General features: G+C 39.2%; 2 protein-coding genes across 2 annotated transcripts; both read right to left on the bottom strand.

Moving 5' to 3' along the window:
• Positions 1–7059: 7059 nt before the first annotated feature.
• Positions 7060–9615, bottom strand: LOC132164864 (silicon efflux transporter LSI2-like). The gene is made up of 3 exons (XM_059575385.1): positions 8445–9615; positions 8081–8270; positions 7060–7332 (listed from the first exon to the last, which is right to left on the bottom strand). Exons 1-3 carry the CDS (start codon positions 9552–9554, stop codon positions 7088–7090), a joined length of 1545 nt encoding a protein of 514 aa, XP_059431368.1. The 5' UTR covers positions 9555–9615; the 3' UTR covers positions 7060–7087.
• A 5368-nt stretch (positions 9616–14983) lies between these two features.
• LOC132166885 (uncharacterized) lies at positions 14984–16722 on the bottom strand. The gene is made up of 3 exons (XM_059577736.1): positions 16416–16722; positions 15762–16300; positions 14984–15667 (listed from the first exon to the last, which is right to left on the bottom strand). The coding sequence occupies exons 1-3, from the start codon at positions 16720–16722 to the stop codon at positions 14984–14986; spliced, it is 1530 nt and encodes a 509-aa protein (XP_059433719.1).
• Positions 16723–17651: the final 929 nt, after the last annotated feature.

The raw sequence follows: 17651 nt of genomic DNA, 5'->3' as shown, positions 1-17651 counted from the left end.
CTGATTTCTTTTCTCCTCAATGGCCTCAATCCTTCCTTTAACACTTTTGTTACTACTATCTCTATTCTAACTAGAGAGAAACAACTCTCACTGGATGATTTTCAAGAGGAGTTTGTCAATCATGAAACACTATTGAATCAGCAGCTAGCATCATCAGCAGACACCTCAACCTTTGCCTTGTTTACTCAAAAACGAGGACAAAAATCCTTCAGAGGCCGTGGACAATACCCTGCCAAGTTTCCAGCAAGAAACTTCAGCCCTAGATCACCTTCTCCTGTTGCTGGAAATTTCAGCCCTAGACCTTCTCCTCCTGTTGCCAGGTTCTTCAACAACAACAATTACAATGCAGCATCAAGGTACAATACTTCTCCTGCTCCAAGGTACAATACCTCTACTAGGCTACTACCACTACCAAACTCAGGCCAGACATCTCTCAATTCTGCTCCTCGAGTTTCATGCCAAATATGTGGGAAGGTAAACCACCCAGCCTTGGATTGCTACCATAGGATGGACTATTCCTTCCAAGGGAGACATCCACCTCATCAACTTGCTGCAATGGTGGCCCAATCCAACACTACCTATGAAGATCCTCAGTGGTATGCAAACAGTGCAACCAATGTGCACATCACTTAAGACTTAGAGAACCTTAACATCCAGCAACCATTCCAAGACAATGAAACTGTTGCTGTGGGGAATGGAACAGCTCTTGCTATAGCCAATTATGGTTCTACAACTCTTCAATCTTCTACCTCTACTTTTAAACTTAATAATGTCTTGCATTGTCCACAATCTGCTGCAAACCTTGTTTCCATTCAAAGATTTTGTCATGATAATGATTGTTTCTTTATTCTAACATCCTCTAATTTCTATATCATTGATTTTCAGACCAAAACAATCCTCCTGGAAGGCAAGAGTGAGAATGGCATGTATCCTCTACGGTTAGGCAAGAAGTCTCACAAGGGCAGCAAGTCTTTTATAGCTTTGTTAGCAATAAGAACCTCTTCTTTAGTATGGCACTTTAGGTTAGGCCATCCTGCTAATGACGTAGTCACTCGAATTGTTAGAGATAATAATCTCCCTGTTTTATTTTCAAATTCAGTTTCAGTTTCAAATATCAATAAAAGTATCCTTTGTAAGTCATGTCAATTGGGCAAAAGTAAGAAACGACCTTTCTCTGCTTCTAACCGTGTATCTTTATCCCCTTTACAACTCATTCATACTGATATATGGACTTCTCCAGTAATGTCAATCACTGGTTATAAATACTACATTGTCTTTATAGATGATTACTCAAGGTTTACATGGATTTATCCCTTACACACCAAGTCTGAAACCTGTGAAACTTTTCTTAAATTCAAAATGCTTGTGGAAAACCAATTCTCCACAACAATTAAAGAACTCCAATCTGATGGAGGAGGTGAATATACCTCTCTTCAATTCCAATCTTTTCTCAAAACCAATGGCATTGTCCATAGAAAAAGCTGTCCATACACTTCTCCTCAAAATGGCCTTGCAGAAAGAAAACTAAGACATATCCTTGAAACTGGATTAACATTGTTAGCTCACTCTCATCTCTCCAATAGGTATTGGGTAGATTCTTTCCTCACTGCTGTATACATCATAAACAGATTGCCTACACCTGTTCTTCAAAACATGTCTCCATACTCTAATCTTTACACCAAAGCCTCTGACTACCAAAAACTTAGAGTTTTTGGATGCTTGTGCTATCCTCTCTTGCGGCCTTACAATGCTCAAAAACTAGATTATAGGTCTAAACCTTGTATCTTTTTATGTTATAACTTTGCAGGTTACAAATGTCTTGATCCGGTAACCCATAAGGCCTATCTTTCAAGATATGTTGTGTTTGATGAGACTTCTTTTCCAGCCAAGGATCTTGCTACATCACACTTTCCATCTAAGTTACACTCCACAGGTGATTCTCCTTTCCCCTTGCCAACTATTTCTTCTTTTACTAATGAATCATCAAATTATTCACATACTGCAGTACCGCCAACCCTGCCTCATACAATTCAGCAGTCATCTACTGCAAATTGTTCCCATACTGCAGATCCAAATACTACTTTGCCTACTGCATCAATGCCATCCCATCCCATGACTACAAGATCTAAAACTCAACTGTTAAGCACAAACACTACTGCATCTACTGCAGCACCCTCCTTAAATATAGACAATCTTCCCCAACCTATCCCTGAACCTATTACTCAACCAAACATTACTTCATCTACTGCAGCATCCTCCTTAACTATAGATCATCTTTCCCAACCTACTACTGAACCCATTGCTCAACCCATAACTGAGACACCCTCTCCTCTCCCATCTCACCCCATGACCACTAGGTCCAAAACAGGAAGTCAAAAACCCAAAAACTTCTCAGATTTCAAAATGTTTCACTCTAGGTATCCCCTTCTAGGCTATCATACTTTTCTACCTGAAACTGGGCCTTCATGCTATAGTAAAGCTGCTCCTGACCCACGATGGCAGGCTGCTACGTTTCTGGAATTTGAGGCCCTTCTCTCCAACAAAACATGGACTCTTTGTCCTAGGCCTTCACACCAACATATGATTCATAACAAGTGGGTGTACAAGATTAAGAGAAAGTCAGATGGTGCAGTAGACCGATTTAAGGCCAAACTAGTTGCTAAGGGATTTGAACAAACCTCTGGGGTGGATTATACTGACATATTCAGTCCCGTTATTAAGCCATCCACTATTCGGGTTATTCTAGCACTAGCAGTATACTTCAACTGGATGATTAAGCAGTTAGACATCTCTAATGCTTTTCTTCATGGTTCATTATCAGAGGAAGTTTACCTGGAACAGCCAAAGGGTTTTGTTGACAAAAACCATCCTCACTCAGTGTGCAGACTGCAGAAAGCTATTTATGGTCTTAAACAAGCCCCATGAGCTTGGTTCAAAAGACTTTCTACTTATCTATTGGATATTGGTTTCACTGCATCTCTTGTGGATAACTCTTTATTCATTTTTATATCTGGCAGTGTTCAAATATTTATGCTAATCTATGTAGATGACATAATCATTACAGGGACACACTCTGATATGATTACATCTATAGTACAACTCATGTAGCAAGAATTTCCTGTAAAGGACTTAGGGCCACTAAGCTTCTTTCTTGGCATTCAGGTCACTTGATGCCCTGCAGGTATTCATCTCTGCCAATCCAAATACATTTTTGAGCTTCTCAACAGAACTCACATGACAGGAGCAAAGCCTGCAAAGTCTCATTGTTCCTCTGGTTCCCAACTTTCCAGATTAGATGGTGAAGAATTACTCGATCCCTCTGAATACAGAAGTGTAGTAGGAGCCCTGCAATATTGTACATTGACAAGACCTGATGTAGCTTTCTCAGTGAACCAGCTATGCCAACACATGCACCACCCCACGGCCACTCAATGGTCCGGAATCAAGAGAGTCTTACGGTTTCTTAAGAGCTCATCTGATCATGGCCTATTTTACTCCAAGACTAATCTCCAACTGAATGCTTTCTGTGACTCCGATTGGGTAGGATGCCTTGATGATAGAAGATCCACCTCTAGTTTTGCTGTGTTTCTTGGTGATTGCTTGGTATCTTGGAGTACCAAGAAACAACCAGTGGTCTTTAGATCGAGCACTGAGGCTGAGTATCACTCTCTAGCTATTGCTACAACTGAACTATATTGGTTAAGAATGCTCTTTCATGAAATTCACATCTCTCTACCCATTGCTCCAGTTGTCTGGTGTGACGATGTTAGTTCCCTATCTTTGGTAGCCAATCCAGTTTACCATGCTAGAACAAAGCACATTGAAGTTAACTATCACTTTGTCAGGAAAAAAGTTCTCAACAAAGATATCAAAATCTCCTTTATCTCTACGCCAGATCAAATTGCAAATGTTTTTACCAAAGGATTATCTTTAGCACGTTTTCTTTTTCTCAAATCCAAGCTCAAAGGGATTCCATCCCCTTTTTGCTTGAGGGGGCATGTTAAGCTAGCTGATGATCCTACTGATATCACAACAGATGAAGTTCCAGCAACACATTGCAATCAATCGCAGTCTTCAGAGTATCGATCGCAGGCTTCAGAGTATCGAGCGCACTATTGACCGCAGTCTTAGTAGCTTATCAGCCGAGTTCGATCGATGGCAGGTACTAGTGCGATCAAGCGCAGTCTCAGTAGCAATCCAGCATCAGAAGACTTCTATTCCTTCTCAACCTCTCTTCTGTCTTTAAATTCAAACAGAATATCATCTGTTTGTATTATATCTCTTCTCTTGTAATTATGTCTAATTAGATTTCTTTAGTCTATTAAGTCTTCTATTGTAAATAGTTTTCCTTAGATAGTTAGCTTATCACTTTTATCTTGATAAGATTAAAGTTTGATTGTAATTGTAACTCTTTTATTATTTAAGCTCAATGAGAAGGCTGATGATATTATTCCGCCAAATTCTATTTCTCTAAGAAATCTTTTACTCCTTTCCCTCATTTTTCTTTATTTCATACCCCAATGTTCTCCGAATCCGAACAAAGAATTGCAATAAGAAATTGCTCTGAGACATTAGCTTATAACACAGAACTAGCATTATATTCAAGAAAATAGAAGTAAAGAACAGGAAACCCAACTAAATTAACTAACTAAACTATCAGAATTTTTTTTTTTTTTTTTTAAAAAAAAATAATAATAATTACTAAAATTTGGTAATAGAAAGAAAAAAAATAGACTTACCATAAATACTCGAAGCTGTGAAGCTCTACTAAACCCAACTGATAGTTTTAAACAAATCTGAGTGAAACAAATTCCTTGAATAGTTGAGCAATTAGGTAGTTAGAGAACAAAACCCTAGAAATCTGAAACGGGAAAAATCACAGGCAGGGATTTGAAAGGAATTTTTTGAATTGAAAGCTTAAAGAAAGAGATCGCGTAGAGAGAGAGAGAGAGAGAGTATGCATATGTCTGAGCAAAGGCATGGTGTCTTTGTCTGAGCGTTGATTTTTAATATTACTAATTAATTAAAAAATAAGTAATAACAATTATAATTGAAATAATTACAAGTTTATTACAAGTGTTTATGTACAGTTCTATTTCTTGTTTATATATATTACTACTACCTTCAGTAAAAACAATTTTTCTTTAGAGTTAGATTCTTTTTTTTCCTTTAGATTTGATACCCTTTCACTGACTGCCAACTAATCCTTCAGTATTCTCAAGCGACAGAGTACCAGATTTTGCTGCGTACCAAAACCAAAAATTCTATTCCGCCTATTTTAAAAATTAAATAACTCCACATATCTCTAGCTTGTGTTGGAGTTAAATCTTATTATTTGTGAATTTGGAGGGAGACCACATTCTTGAGTTTGATTTCTTTTCTTAAATTAATCTAATTTTTATTATTTTTACCGGTAACCCAACAACATCCAAGTTAAACAAAACAGAAAAAAAGGAAATGTGACAAATAAATTATACGATCCTATGAAATTCCCGCCAGTTAAGACAATTAGCAATGTACTAGAGACGCCCCATTAAATGACACAAAATGGAGCACAAACCTCAAAAGTTTTCACAACCTTTTACAAACTCCTACATCAACAAAGACGAGACTACCAAAGGTCGAAGAGCAAAAACCTCCTCAACTAAATCTAGCTAACCGGGTAAATACAATGAGACTTAAATCCACATAAAGCAACAACAAAACTAGGAAATCAATGCAATCACACAGAAATAACATAAATACCCCAAATGCTACTACAACAATATTGCCCTACAACATAAGCTGCAACTTTGGGGAAGGGCGACGGATTGGCGGATGAGAAGAGCACACGCGAGCACATGGGGGCAAAAGGGAGCATGAAAGCAAGCTACGGAAAGCTGAGAGGCCAAGGAGAATGATGAAGGGTGGAAGTGAAAAATATGGCATATCTAGTTTGAAATTGAAGCAATTTCTTTTGATTCAGTTTGAAGTAAAACCTTTTTTTTTTTCTTTTTTTCACAAACAATTTTACTTTGGACAATCTCTCTAATTTAATGTTGGAATAACTCGTAATTAATGGGGTTTTCATCACAATTTTCACCCCAATCGTGGGTTTCAAATGTTGGAATATGATCCTCTCCATTTCAAATGAAATGGAGAATATCTGGTTAGTATTTTTTAGAGGAGTAAAATTGTCATTTTAATTTTTTAGACAAATTTACCCCTCTAAAATACACTAATTAACTCGATACTCTCAATTTCAAATAAAATTGAGAGGATCCTTATTATTTTATAAATAATTGATGACTTTATGTTGAGATTATAGAGAACTGCATGCTGCAGATATGGGAACTAATTGGGACGGTGACATTCAAAGAGTTGAAACAAAGCATTGATCAAATTTGGATGGAATAAATTTCTCATTATATTTGTGATATTGTTTTGTTAAAGTAACATAATATATTTTTATGAAATGAATAAAGAAGAAGCATTGTTGTCAAATATTTTGATTTTGATGAGAATTTGGCTCAAGTATTGTAAAACTAAATTACTGGAGATTTTGTCTTCAATGGGTAGCTCAATTGACTGGAGACCATGCCTTATGAAGCAGAAGTCACTAGTTCGAATTCCCCCTCCCATCTCTTGCGTTGAAAAAAAAAAAAAAAAAAATTACAAGAGATTTTATAGTTTTTAAAACAGTCTATTTTTAACTATTAATCTAGGTCGTGTCTCTTGACCTGAGCCTGGGTCAACAAGGCCCTTTTTCTGTTGATATGGAAAAATGACATCCAATGAATCAACAAGTCCAAGCCCAAATTTACCTTATACTCCTCTTCTGTGGACATTTATGTATCTAAAACCATCCTCGCCAGCATTTGGAGAAGATTATAGTTATACACTTTTTTTCTAGATCATGTATTGTTTCAACGTTAAAAACTTAAAATTGCCTTTTGCTCTTTAACAAACAAAAAAAAAAACAAAAAGTAATAACAAATAATTAAAAACACAAAATACTCAAAACTATTTTCATCTTTATATTACATAACAACCATTTGGCATAAAACACTATCTAAAAAGTTTTGTCAAACCAACACAACATATATGATCATTGTATGAGTATCAAACCAATAGCAGTGACTATAAGGGTCGAGGGGAGTCCAAATTTGAGATGGCTCCAAAAAGATAAAGTGTACTGACGTGGAGCTTTGCGAGCCTCTTCACACACTATTAAGTTAGAAGCTGATCCCAATAATGAGAGGTTCCCAGCTACAGTGCTAACCCAAGCTAAGATGAGCCATGCCTTCTTCTCATCAGCTACCGATGCTGCCACTCGTCCTCCCAACAACAAAACTACACAGTATAAGCATGATTTATATATAAGCGACCCTCATCCTCATGTGTTGGAGCAAAATCCTCAAAGCTCAAAAATTCATATCAATTAAGTAATTTAAACCACATCTAAATGCAGCCTAGATTATTTTTATATGAAAGAAAAAAAAAATCTTCTCAGAGATGTAGATGGAAAGGAAGTTTAGATTATAGAGATATGTGGATGGAAAAAATCAAATTTATTCTTCTGGTGAGGGATGCGGTTTATTGAGAAAATGACCCAAGAGGGTGCCAACTTTTGTACAAAGGGAAGTTAAAGATACTTCTCAAACTTAAAGAACTGTTCAGTCTACGATGGTGCAATCTCAACTTGATTAAGATTAAACCATGCATGAGAACAATTAATATCAAGTTGTCTCAAGTGCAGAAAGAAAGCTTAAGAACAAGAAAAAAACCCATACTGGTTATACTTTGACATGCCTAAGAGATCATATTCTGTATTCAAAGTCCAAACCATACCAAAATATATAGCATCCAAAAATCTTAAGAAACCAAAAATGCCAAAAAATGTTCAGATCATATGCATTCCAAATCTGCACTGCTAGCAATTTCTTGGCATTCTTGCAATTGCTAACATAAAGTTGCATAAACAGACTTTACAGCCAAGTGTTACTCTAGGAAGCTAATTTTATATATATGATAGATCCAAAAAAGAAATAGAATGATGACATATAATAGAAAAAGACATGGAAGAAATACACCAACATACCAGTTGGTACGTTTGAAGCCAAATTTGACAGGACAAGAATGACAATGGCAAGAACTGCTATCCCGCTAGCATGATCAATCTGTGCATAAGGCGCCATGAGGTCCCATAGAGTTCTTGGGATTCCAGTTTTGTTAAAGCCATCTATTGTGATAAACATTCCGCAAAATAAAATCAAAAGCGGATAGGGGACCTGGCAAAGAAGAGAAATCAACTTAAGATATTTTAAACTCTCCAACAAGCCATCCATGTAATTCATAATTTCCTACAAGGTATGCTTTAGAGTTTTCAAGTCCCATTGATTGACAAAGGGGAAAACTAATTGAAAAAGGAGAAGAGCAGCATCATGTTAATTTTCAAGTTATACCTTTTCAAGGCAAGGCCTAGCATCCTTGAAATCAAGAACCACAAGAGCAAGTGCAGCAGTAATTGTAGTCCATGACATATTCAGCCCCATGAGCAAAGCAATCAACATTCCTATAGTAATAAGGTAAACACACGACTTCCACAACATCCTTTGCCATCTAATGGTCAAATCTTCCTTTCCTTCTGAAGATACAACATCTTCCAGCTCTTTCGATGCACTAGATTTCCTTGCAGAATCCAACGTGCCACAAGGGACCCTGTGGATTTCATTCTCATTTGAACTTAAATGGTTTCTAGTGGTCTCAACATGATCCATGTTCCCATGCACGTTGGGAGAGCCTTGCACATTTATAGTTTCCAATCTAGAGTACCACTTCTGAGAATTCAAGGATATGATATGTGACATCCTGGCTGGTAAAAAGCAATGAGAATCCACATCCACCTCTTCAACAATATCTACAGCTGCATCTGTTTCATCCTTCTGAATTGATAACGGCCTCCAATACATGGATAGAAGAATTAGAGCATTGACAACCACTCCCACTAGCATTGCAGGGAGAATTCCACTTAGAAAACTCCCAAAAGATATCTTACTCTGAACAGCTATAACCAAATTTTGGGGGTTGCCAATTGGAGTCGCTGAAGACCCAATATTTGCACTAGAGGCCAGGGCAAGAAGGAAAGGTTGAGGCGGGAGATTATGTTGCCTTGCAATTTTTAAGACAAATTTAGTTAATACCACACATGAGGTATCATTAGTAAAAAGGGCACTTGAAATGGCTGAAATCAGGCAGATTCGACAAAGTAAGTCCTTTGCTCCTTTACTCTTCCATGAGAGAAGATTTTCCAAGTACTTGAACATGTCCGCTTTTTCTAGATAGACACTGACAACCATTGTCCCAAAGAGAAGACCAAGGATTGGTAGATCAATTGCAGCATATGCTTGATCTGGAGTTAGGACTCGGAATACTACCATTAGCATAGCACCCAGGAGGGACCCAGCAGTCCTCCCAATTGGTAGAAAAGGAACGGCTGGGAAGACCGCCAATACCCAGAAGATTGCGAAAGCAAGTGATCCCAGAACCACTTTTACAGAAGAAGCCAAGGCCATCTTTGCAGCTTAGTAAGCCGTAGTCTTATTATGATGCAGTCCTTAGGGCTCAACGTATTAATGAAATTCCATAGCTGATGCCATATTATCATAAATCTACTTGACAGAAAAGTACCATGGCCTGGAAAAACCAATTAAACATTATAAGTGTGTGGAGATTCAATCTTCTGAATCTATCATAGATTCGATACAAAATTGTGATACTTGAGCAACATGATAGCAAAATTCATTGAAGCACAGTGTCCAATTGCTGGAGGGCAAATAGTAAGCATATAGCAAGTGCTAGGAAGATAGCATGCAGAGAGTTGTTGCATCTTTGGATTTATTTTAAGGCATAATAAACTAACACAAAACAAGTACATTATCAAAATCAAGTAATATAGGGATTGACGAGTTCAGCGAACACTAACAATTAATCTAGTTTTTCTTCTTCTTCTTCTTCCCCTTTTTTCTTCTCTTATCTAGAACTCCTTGAGAGAAGAACCAAGATTGACATTAAAAGCAAAATCCAGCCAATATGAATTTGTTATTTTTATCTTTGCAATACCCATTAATATTGACATTAACAGAATGAATGATCAACTATTTTAAAGAAATGTCACTTCCACAACAAGCTCAATATTCCAAACTAAATCTTTAAAAAACCAAAAACCCAGATTCAGAAATTCTCTACATATACAACAGATATGAAAATATACATAAGAACTTAATATCAACTTTAGAGAAGGTGTCAGACGTATCGCATGACCCCACAATCTTTATGAAGGTGCTGCTTCAACGGTCATTTAATCCAACAGTCATTAAATTTACAAATAGATATACGATACCCAGATTCCAAATATTGGATTTGGCTTAGATATGATAAAAAAAATTGATAACATTTTAAGGATCTAGATTTATTTCTAAATTTTTTGGAATTAAATCTAAACCGTTAAAAAAATATCTTTACAAAGCATAAAAGAAATGTTCAAAACAAACAATTTCTAAGTTGAAAAGAGGTACTAAGACGTTAGGTCCAACATCTGAACCGAGAGTAAGTGTGATAATCAGCAACTATCAAAATTAGAGCGGTCTGATTTGCACGTAAAAGCTAAAATCTTTTCTGAATATTAGTCTTCCTCGTTTTGGATTGGACGAGTTTAGATTGAGTGACTTTTGTCCGTTGTAATTGGAAGAAAGTAGATCAAACATATTTCTCACATATCTCACAATGTCACATATGACGTAAGGAAAAGGCGAAAAACCTTTCATGCCACGTCAGGGACTCATGATCAACTACGTACGTAACCCCTCATGGCGAAAAACTTGCCCCTCGATATCCTGATTCCGGAACACAATTTAATCTTTAAGCAAAGAATCTGGTTAATTTAACAACCGAGATGCCCGAATAATCGAGTCTATATAAATGTCATTTGTCCATTTACATGTAAGATCCACATGATTTTTTATAATAAGACAAAGTTGAAAGAAAATTCATTAAAAAAACACAGGGGAATCACATGTTATTTTTAAAAACGACTAAAATCATCTAAAATAGCCCTAAAAAGAGTCTTAAGAAAGGACGAAAACACCATAATAGGCCTATTTCGAAAAAGTTATGAGTATGTTTGAGGAATATTGTTTACAATGATAATAATCATATCTATATATAAGGTGAACAAGTAGAAGATGTGATGCAGCCTGACTATGTGGAAGCGAATAAAACAATACAGGAAGAAGTATAAATAACTCTTAGATCTTGAGTCTGTCAAGGATCTGAGAATTCTACTCAAAACAATAGAGTCTATCTAGAGTTTTAAGGGAAATATAAAGAAAAATCCTCTAAGTAATTCTTATTGAAGGAAGACTAATCAAATAACGTAAACTGTCTTTAAAAGAGGCTATAATTATGTATTTATAGCCCCAAAACCCCTAGTACTAATAAAGAACGGAATTAGGGCTCCCACAACCCTAATCCTAGTAAAACAAGTAAACTAAGTCAGTTTAAAATAAATAACAGCGGAAAAATAACATAGAAAGCCCCGAGTGCCCTCAATCGTAGGTAGTGTGCGATTGATCGCACTACTAGGGACTTGTGCGCTCGACCTTGCGCTCGATCGCAGGTGCAGTCGCAGTTCCAGGGACTTCTATGCTCAATCAAGCGATCGATCGCCAAAACAGGGGCCATCAGTCACAGTTCCAGGAACTTCATTCTCCAAAACAGGGGAATTGCGCTCGATCGCAGTCAAGGTACGATCGATCGCAGTTCCAGGGGATACTTATTTTGCTGCGCGAGTCTGGGATCGTGTCACCATCTTCTGGGGCGTCTTCGCACACTTATCCATTCGGGTCTTCCTCATATACTCCCAGGCATTGTAGTCTACATCATCCTCCCCAGGTTGAACAGAATTCGCCCTCGAATTCGCATCCTCCTCCAATGAATCTTCGATAAAGGGCACAAGATGCTTGACATTGAAGACATCAGATGTCTTGATATGACTGGGCAACTTCAACTGATATGCATTGGGGTTGATCTTCTTCACAATCTCCACTGGACCAATCTTGCGAGCCACTAATTTATTGTACTCGCCAATAGGAAATCTATCTTTGGTGAGCGCCGCCCATACAAAATCACCTTCGTCAAATTCCACAGCACGCCACTTCTTGTCCGCATCTAGCTTGTACTTGGCCGTAGAGTCTTTGAGGTTCTTGATAGTTAACTTGTGGCCCTCTTGTATATGTGCAATAAGATCCTCTGCCTTGGTGTGTATTTTCTTTAAATCAGGGAGAGGTGCTAAATCCAGTGGTGCCCGAGGATTGCTCCCATAGATAATGGTGAACGGGCTAAGGCCAGTGCTTCGGTTGACGGATCGGTTATAGGCAAACTCAGCTTGGTACAACTGCTAGTCCCTTGACTTGAGGTGTTCTCCCACTAAACTTCTTAGCAACGCCCCCAATGACCGATTAACAACTTCCGTTTGCCCGTCCGTTTGTGGATGGTAAGCACTACTGAAATCAAGTCGCATGTGAGATAACTGCCACAAGCACCGCCAAAAGTGGCTAAGGAATCGCGTGTCGTAGTCAGAAACTATGGACAATGGAAGGCCGTGGAGGCGGTATACCTCACGAAAATATAATTGCGCCATGTTCACAGCATCGGCAGTCTTTTTACACGCAATAAAATGAACCATCTTAGAGAATCGATCCACTACAACAAAGATGGAATCATTACATTTCTGGGTCCGTGGTAAACCCAACACAAAGTCCATGCTCACGTTAGTCCATGGACCCTCCGAGATGGGTAGCAGCATATATAAACCGGCATTTGTAGCCGCTCCTTTTGATCCTTGGCACACCCTACAGCAGCGCACCAACTTCTCTACCACTTTTCTTATACTTGTCCCATAAAACTTCTCAGCCACCAACTGGAAAGTTTTGTCTTGCTCCATGTGCCCTTCATTATAGCGCTCTTGAATAATCCGCAACCGGAGACTACCCTCGGGGATACATAGCTGAGTGCCCTTGAAGAGGAACCCATTATGCAGTCCAAAATCACTCCGATTTCCCAACAACACATCATCAACAATGGGGCCAAAAAGAGGGTCAGTTGATAAAGAATCCTTTAAAAGGTCAAAACCAATTACCTTATTTGCCATGGTGGTCAAGAGTGTCGACTTTCGCTAAGGGCGTCAGCCACCTTGTTCAAAGCTCCCGACTTGTGCTTGATGGTGAAGAAGAATTGTTGCACATAGGGATGTTAAGAGAGCAAGCCGCACGCTCGCTCGCTTAGGCTCAGCTCGCATAAGCTTAGCTTGTGCTCGACTCGAATATTAAATGAAGCATTTCGTGAACACGAATTCCGGCTCGAATATTAAACGAAGCTAGCTCGGCTAGGCTCGACTCGACTAAGCTCGTGAGCAGCTCGTATAAAGCTCGAGTTGGTAGTTATTAACATAATTCCTCATATTAATATTAAAAATTGATGATTTTTTTTTTTTTTCTAATAGCATCATTTTATAATAAAATGATACATATCCTCTCTCTTCGAAACCAAGTGCCTTACTGTATTGACTCGGGCTCCATACTCTGTTAGCCAGACTAAGCAAATGCTCATATGTAAGCTGGCTTCTTGAGCCGTTTAAGAGTACTTGAAGTTTAAATTTATAATAAAAAAATAAATTAATAAATTAAACAAATTAAATTAAATATAAGAGCCAGCTCGTGAACTGGCTCGGCTTGGCTTGACTTATTATGAGCTCGAGCTCGATCTCGATTTTTTGGCTCATCCTTAAGCTTGGCTCGAGCTTGAGTAAAATTTAAACAAGCCGAGCCCAAACAAGGGAAGCTCACTCAAGCTCAGCTCGTTTACACCCCTAGTACTTGCACATATGCAGCCCACTTTGCATGCTGGGAGGAGAGCTTATCTTGAATATTGAGGTGCTTCAACGCCTCATGATCCGAGTACAAAATGAAATCATTGTAAGCGAGGTAGGAACTTCAATGCCTCAATGATTGCACTAATGCGTAGAACTCCACATCATAGGTGCTATAGTTGAGCCTTGAACCACTCAACTTTTCACTAAAAAATGCCACCGGTCTTCCACCTTGACTTAGAACCGCTCCAATGCCAACCTTGGAAGCGTCACAATGCAACTCAAATGGCAATTCAAAATCCGGAAGGATAAGTGGTGGAGCCGTTGTCAATTTGAGTTTAATTAACTCAAATGCTTTGGTAGCCGCCTCACTCCAAGAGAATTTCCCCGCCTTCATACACTCCGTGATAGGTGCCATGAGGGTGCTAAAATTATGAATGAAACGCTTATAAAAGGACACCAACCCATGGAAACTTCTTACCTCGTGTAATGTTGTAGGAATGGGCCAATCTCGAACGGCCACCACTTTTGCATCGTCCACCGCCAACCCATCTTTAGACACCACATAGCCAATGAAAAGCACAGAATCTGTCATGAATGACCACTTGGCCGGTGATGCGTAGAACTTCTATTTCCGGAGCACTTGAAGTACCTCCCTCACATGTAGGAGGTGTGTCTCTAGTGGGACTGTAAATTAGTATATCATCAAAGTACACTACAACAAACCTCTCTATGAAAGGCCGAAAAGCTTGGTTCATCACCCTCATGAACGTGTTAGGTGCATTAGATAATCCAAATGGCATTACCAACCATTCAAAGAGTCCCTCTCGCGTTTTGAACGCTGTTTTCCACTCATCACTTGGTTGCACCCGAATTTGATGGTACCCACTCCTTAGGTCCAACTTGGTGAATATCGTTGCCCCACTCAATTGATCTAACAAATCATCCAACCGAGGAATAGGAAACTGATATCTCATGGTGATCTTGTTTATGGCCCTACCATCCATGCACATCCTCCATGAACGATCCTTCTTATGGGGTGAGTAATGGCGGTACTGCACAAGGACTCAAGCTCTCTCAAATATGTCCTTTGGCTAATAACCCCTCTACTTGTCGCCTCAACTCTTCATGCTCTTTGGGGCTCATGCGGTATTGTGGTCGATTGGGTAGGCTCGATCCCGGCACCAAATCAATTTGGTGTTGTATGTCACGAAGAGGAGGTAGTTCATCGGGTAACTCAACCGGAAATACATCTGCAAATTCTTCGACTAACCCCTGGGCTTCTTCCGGCACCTCTTCTATCTTCTTGCCTTCTTTACCCACTAGCAAGTACCTACAATCCGCTTCTATCATCTCCTTAACGAACTCATGTCTGGCCAACAATGTTCGATCCGTTTCGGTTGAAGGTTTGGGACTTTCACCCGGATCGGGTAGGAGAGTAAGCTTCACATTGTCAACCAAGAAGCTGTATGTGTTCTTCCTTCCATCATGATGTGCATTCCTATCATATTGCCATGGTCTCCCGAGTAATATATGGCACGCATCCATCGCCACCGCATCACACCACACCTTATCCTTATATCGTTTTCCAATTGAAAAACTCACAAGGCAACGTTTAGACACAATTACCTCGTCTTCTTTCTTGAGCCACTCCAAGCGATATGGTGTAGGGTGCTTCTCCGTTGCAAGGCCCAATTTTTGAACCGCTTCCTCAGCCACGACGTTCTCACAGCTGCCCCCATCAATAACAAGTTTGCACCCCTTGCCTCCAACTGTGCAAATGGTGTGGAAAAAGATTATGGCGTTGTCCGTCGTCTCCCTCCACCTTCCGCGGTGTATAACATATCCGTCGCACCATCAATAAAGGAATGTCATCTCTTGTGGCAAATTCTTCGTCGGCCCCATCGAAATCGTCGAAGTTTGCTGCTTGGTCTTTTCCATCGCCTCCCGAATCAATGAGTAGGGCCTTTCCATACTTCTCACCCTTGCGACAATCCGCCATCCGATGGCCCATCTCTGCGCAACGAAAACACTTGGGCCCGGTTGTAGCCCCGATTCGGCTTGGCTGCCCCATGGGTATGGGGTTTTTACTTGGGCCGGTCACTTGGGAAAGGGTCTCCCGAGTTGTGAACGGAACTCTTGACTGGTTGTAGCTTCCACCGCCACTACGTCCCAATGAGTTGAATGACCCACGTGCCGATGCCTTCTCAATTAACAACGCCCATTGTTGAGCCTTCGAAACCTTGGCGGGGTCAAAGAAGTTTAATGTGTCTTGAATTTGTGGCCTCAACCCCCCAATATACCGGGACACTAATTGCTCCTCCGTCTTAGACAAATCAACTCGTGTCAATAATTTGTAGAACTCCTCCGTGTATTCATCTACGGATTTCGAACCTTGACTCCAATTTGTAGCCGTTGATACATGGTTCGTAGGTAATTATGTGCCAAAAAGGCGGGTCGCATCTTGCCCAATATTGCTCCCAATTGTCGAGCTTTCTCTTGCCCTTACGTGCTCTAGCTTGCTTTAATTGCTGCCACCATGCCGGAACCCTACCCCGAAATTTGGTTGCGACCAAAGAAACTCGCCAATCTTCCAGTACCTCCTTGAAGTCGAGAATTTCTTCAATTACCGCCACCCAATCCAGAAATTCTTCGGGTTCAAGACCCCCGTGGAATTTTGGAATCTCAAGTTTGAACCCGCTCTCCCACCGATTAGCATGAGCTTGCGCAGGGGGTCGACGGCCTTGCGTTCGGTGCTCCGCAAAAGGGTTTGCAGACCTATACCCGTCGTCGTCTTCGTCTTCCTCCTCCGGCATGCGTGGAGGGGGTCGACGTAGACGCCAGTCATGGAGGCGTATTCTAATATGCATGCTAAATAATTGCTTATTTTAAAAATTTAAGCTAATAAAAAAAGTTAGTTATTAATTCAATAGTTAAACAGTAATGCAAAAAAATAAAAAATAAAAAATAAAAAAGCAACAGGAACTTTCCAACAAAATAATTAAGAAATAATATAAGAAAACAAAGTGATATTCACTCAGGTCTTGTACTAACTGCCAAGGGTCCGGCCGCTTGATCAAAAGGGCAGGAAATTAAATGCAAGATTCCCAACATGAGGCGGCTAATGCACGCCTACGCTCTCGTTGGATAGCCAGATATTACACGTGTGGAGAAAATTTAAGAAACGTCACCATGCATGATTTGGAGTATATTCTAAATTTCCACGAGTTTTGGGAGTATATTCTTGAGATTGCTAACCGTACGTACGTTAGAGAAGAAACTTCCACGACACCTGTTCTTGGAGTTCTATGTATAGAAATGACCTTTTTCAGAGTAATTGTAGAAGTTATATATTATTGTATTCTTCTTGTGTCAATTTTAAATTGATATAATTTTTAAAATTATTATTTGATTAAAATTTAATAATAATTAATCAAACAGGTTGATAATTTTATAAGTCACATCATTTTTTGAGTGATACAACAATAACTTTTAGCATTACTTTATTTTTCACGTGAAAAATAGACTATGTTTCGAGTTCAATAATAATACAATATTGACTACTCACAGCAGTAAATTCTATTACCACAAATGGAGTTAATTTTGTAAATCTACGTGCGGAATGTGTTGTACATGGGAGGAAAGACATTGCCACCCCAACTATATATATATAGTTGTGCTTTGTGTGGTGAACTGACTTGAGATAGTTGCACAATCTTCTTTTTAACCTTCGTTTCTGACTCTA

The sequence above is a fragment of the Corylus avellana genome, chromosome ca1 (genome assembly GCF_901000735.1).
Source record: "Corylus avellana chromosome ca1, CavTom2PMs-1.0".
Taxonomy (NCBI): Eukaryota; Viridiplantae; Streptophyta; class Magnoliopsida; order Fagales; family Betulaceae; genus Corylus; species Corylus avellana.
This window is presented reverse-complemented; position numbering and strand designations above follow the sequence as displayed.

Excerpts from the sequence above, each read along its gene's own strand:
- LOC132164864 (XM_059575385.1), bottom strand. The coding sequence starts at position 9,554 with ATGGCCTTGGCTTCTTCTGTAAAAGTGGTTCTGGGATCACTTGCTTTC. Across the intron at positions 8,271-8,444 it reads CTAGGCCTTGCCTTGAAAAG|GTCCCCTATCCGCTTTTGAT; the intron begins GTATAACTTGAA and ends CTTCTTTGCCAG. Across the intron at positions 7,333-8,080 it reads GGCTTCAAACGTACCAACTG|TTTTGTTGTTGGGAGGACGA; the intron begins GTATGTTGGTGT and ends TATACTGTGTAG.
- LOC132166885 (XM_059577736.1), bottom strand. The coding sequence starts at position 16,722 with ATGCCGGAGGAGGAAGACGAAGACGACGACGGGTATAGGTCTGCAAAC. Across the intron at positions 16,301-16,415 it reads ATTAAAGCAAGCTAGAGCAC|GTTCGAAATCCGTAGATGAA; the intron begins GTAAGGGCAAGA and ends ATTGGAGTCAAG. Across the intron at positions 15,668-15,761 it reads ATGACATTCCTTTATTGATG|GGGTGCAAACTTGTTATTGA; the intron begins GTGCGACGGATA and ends GTTGGAGGCAAG.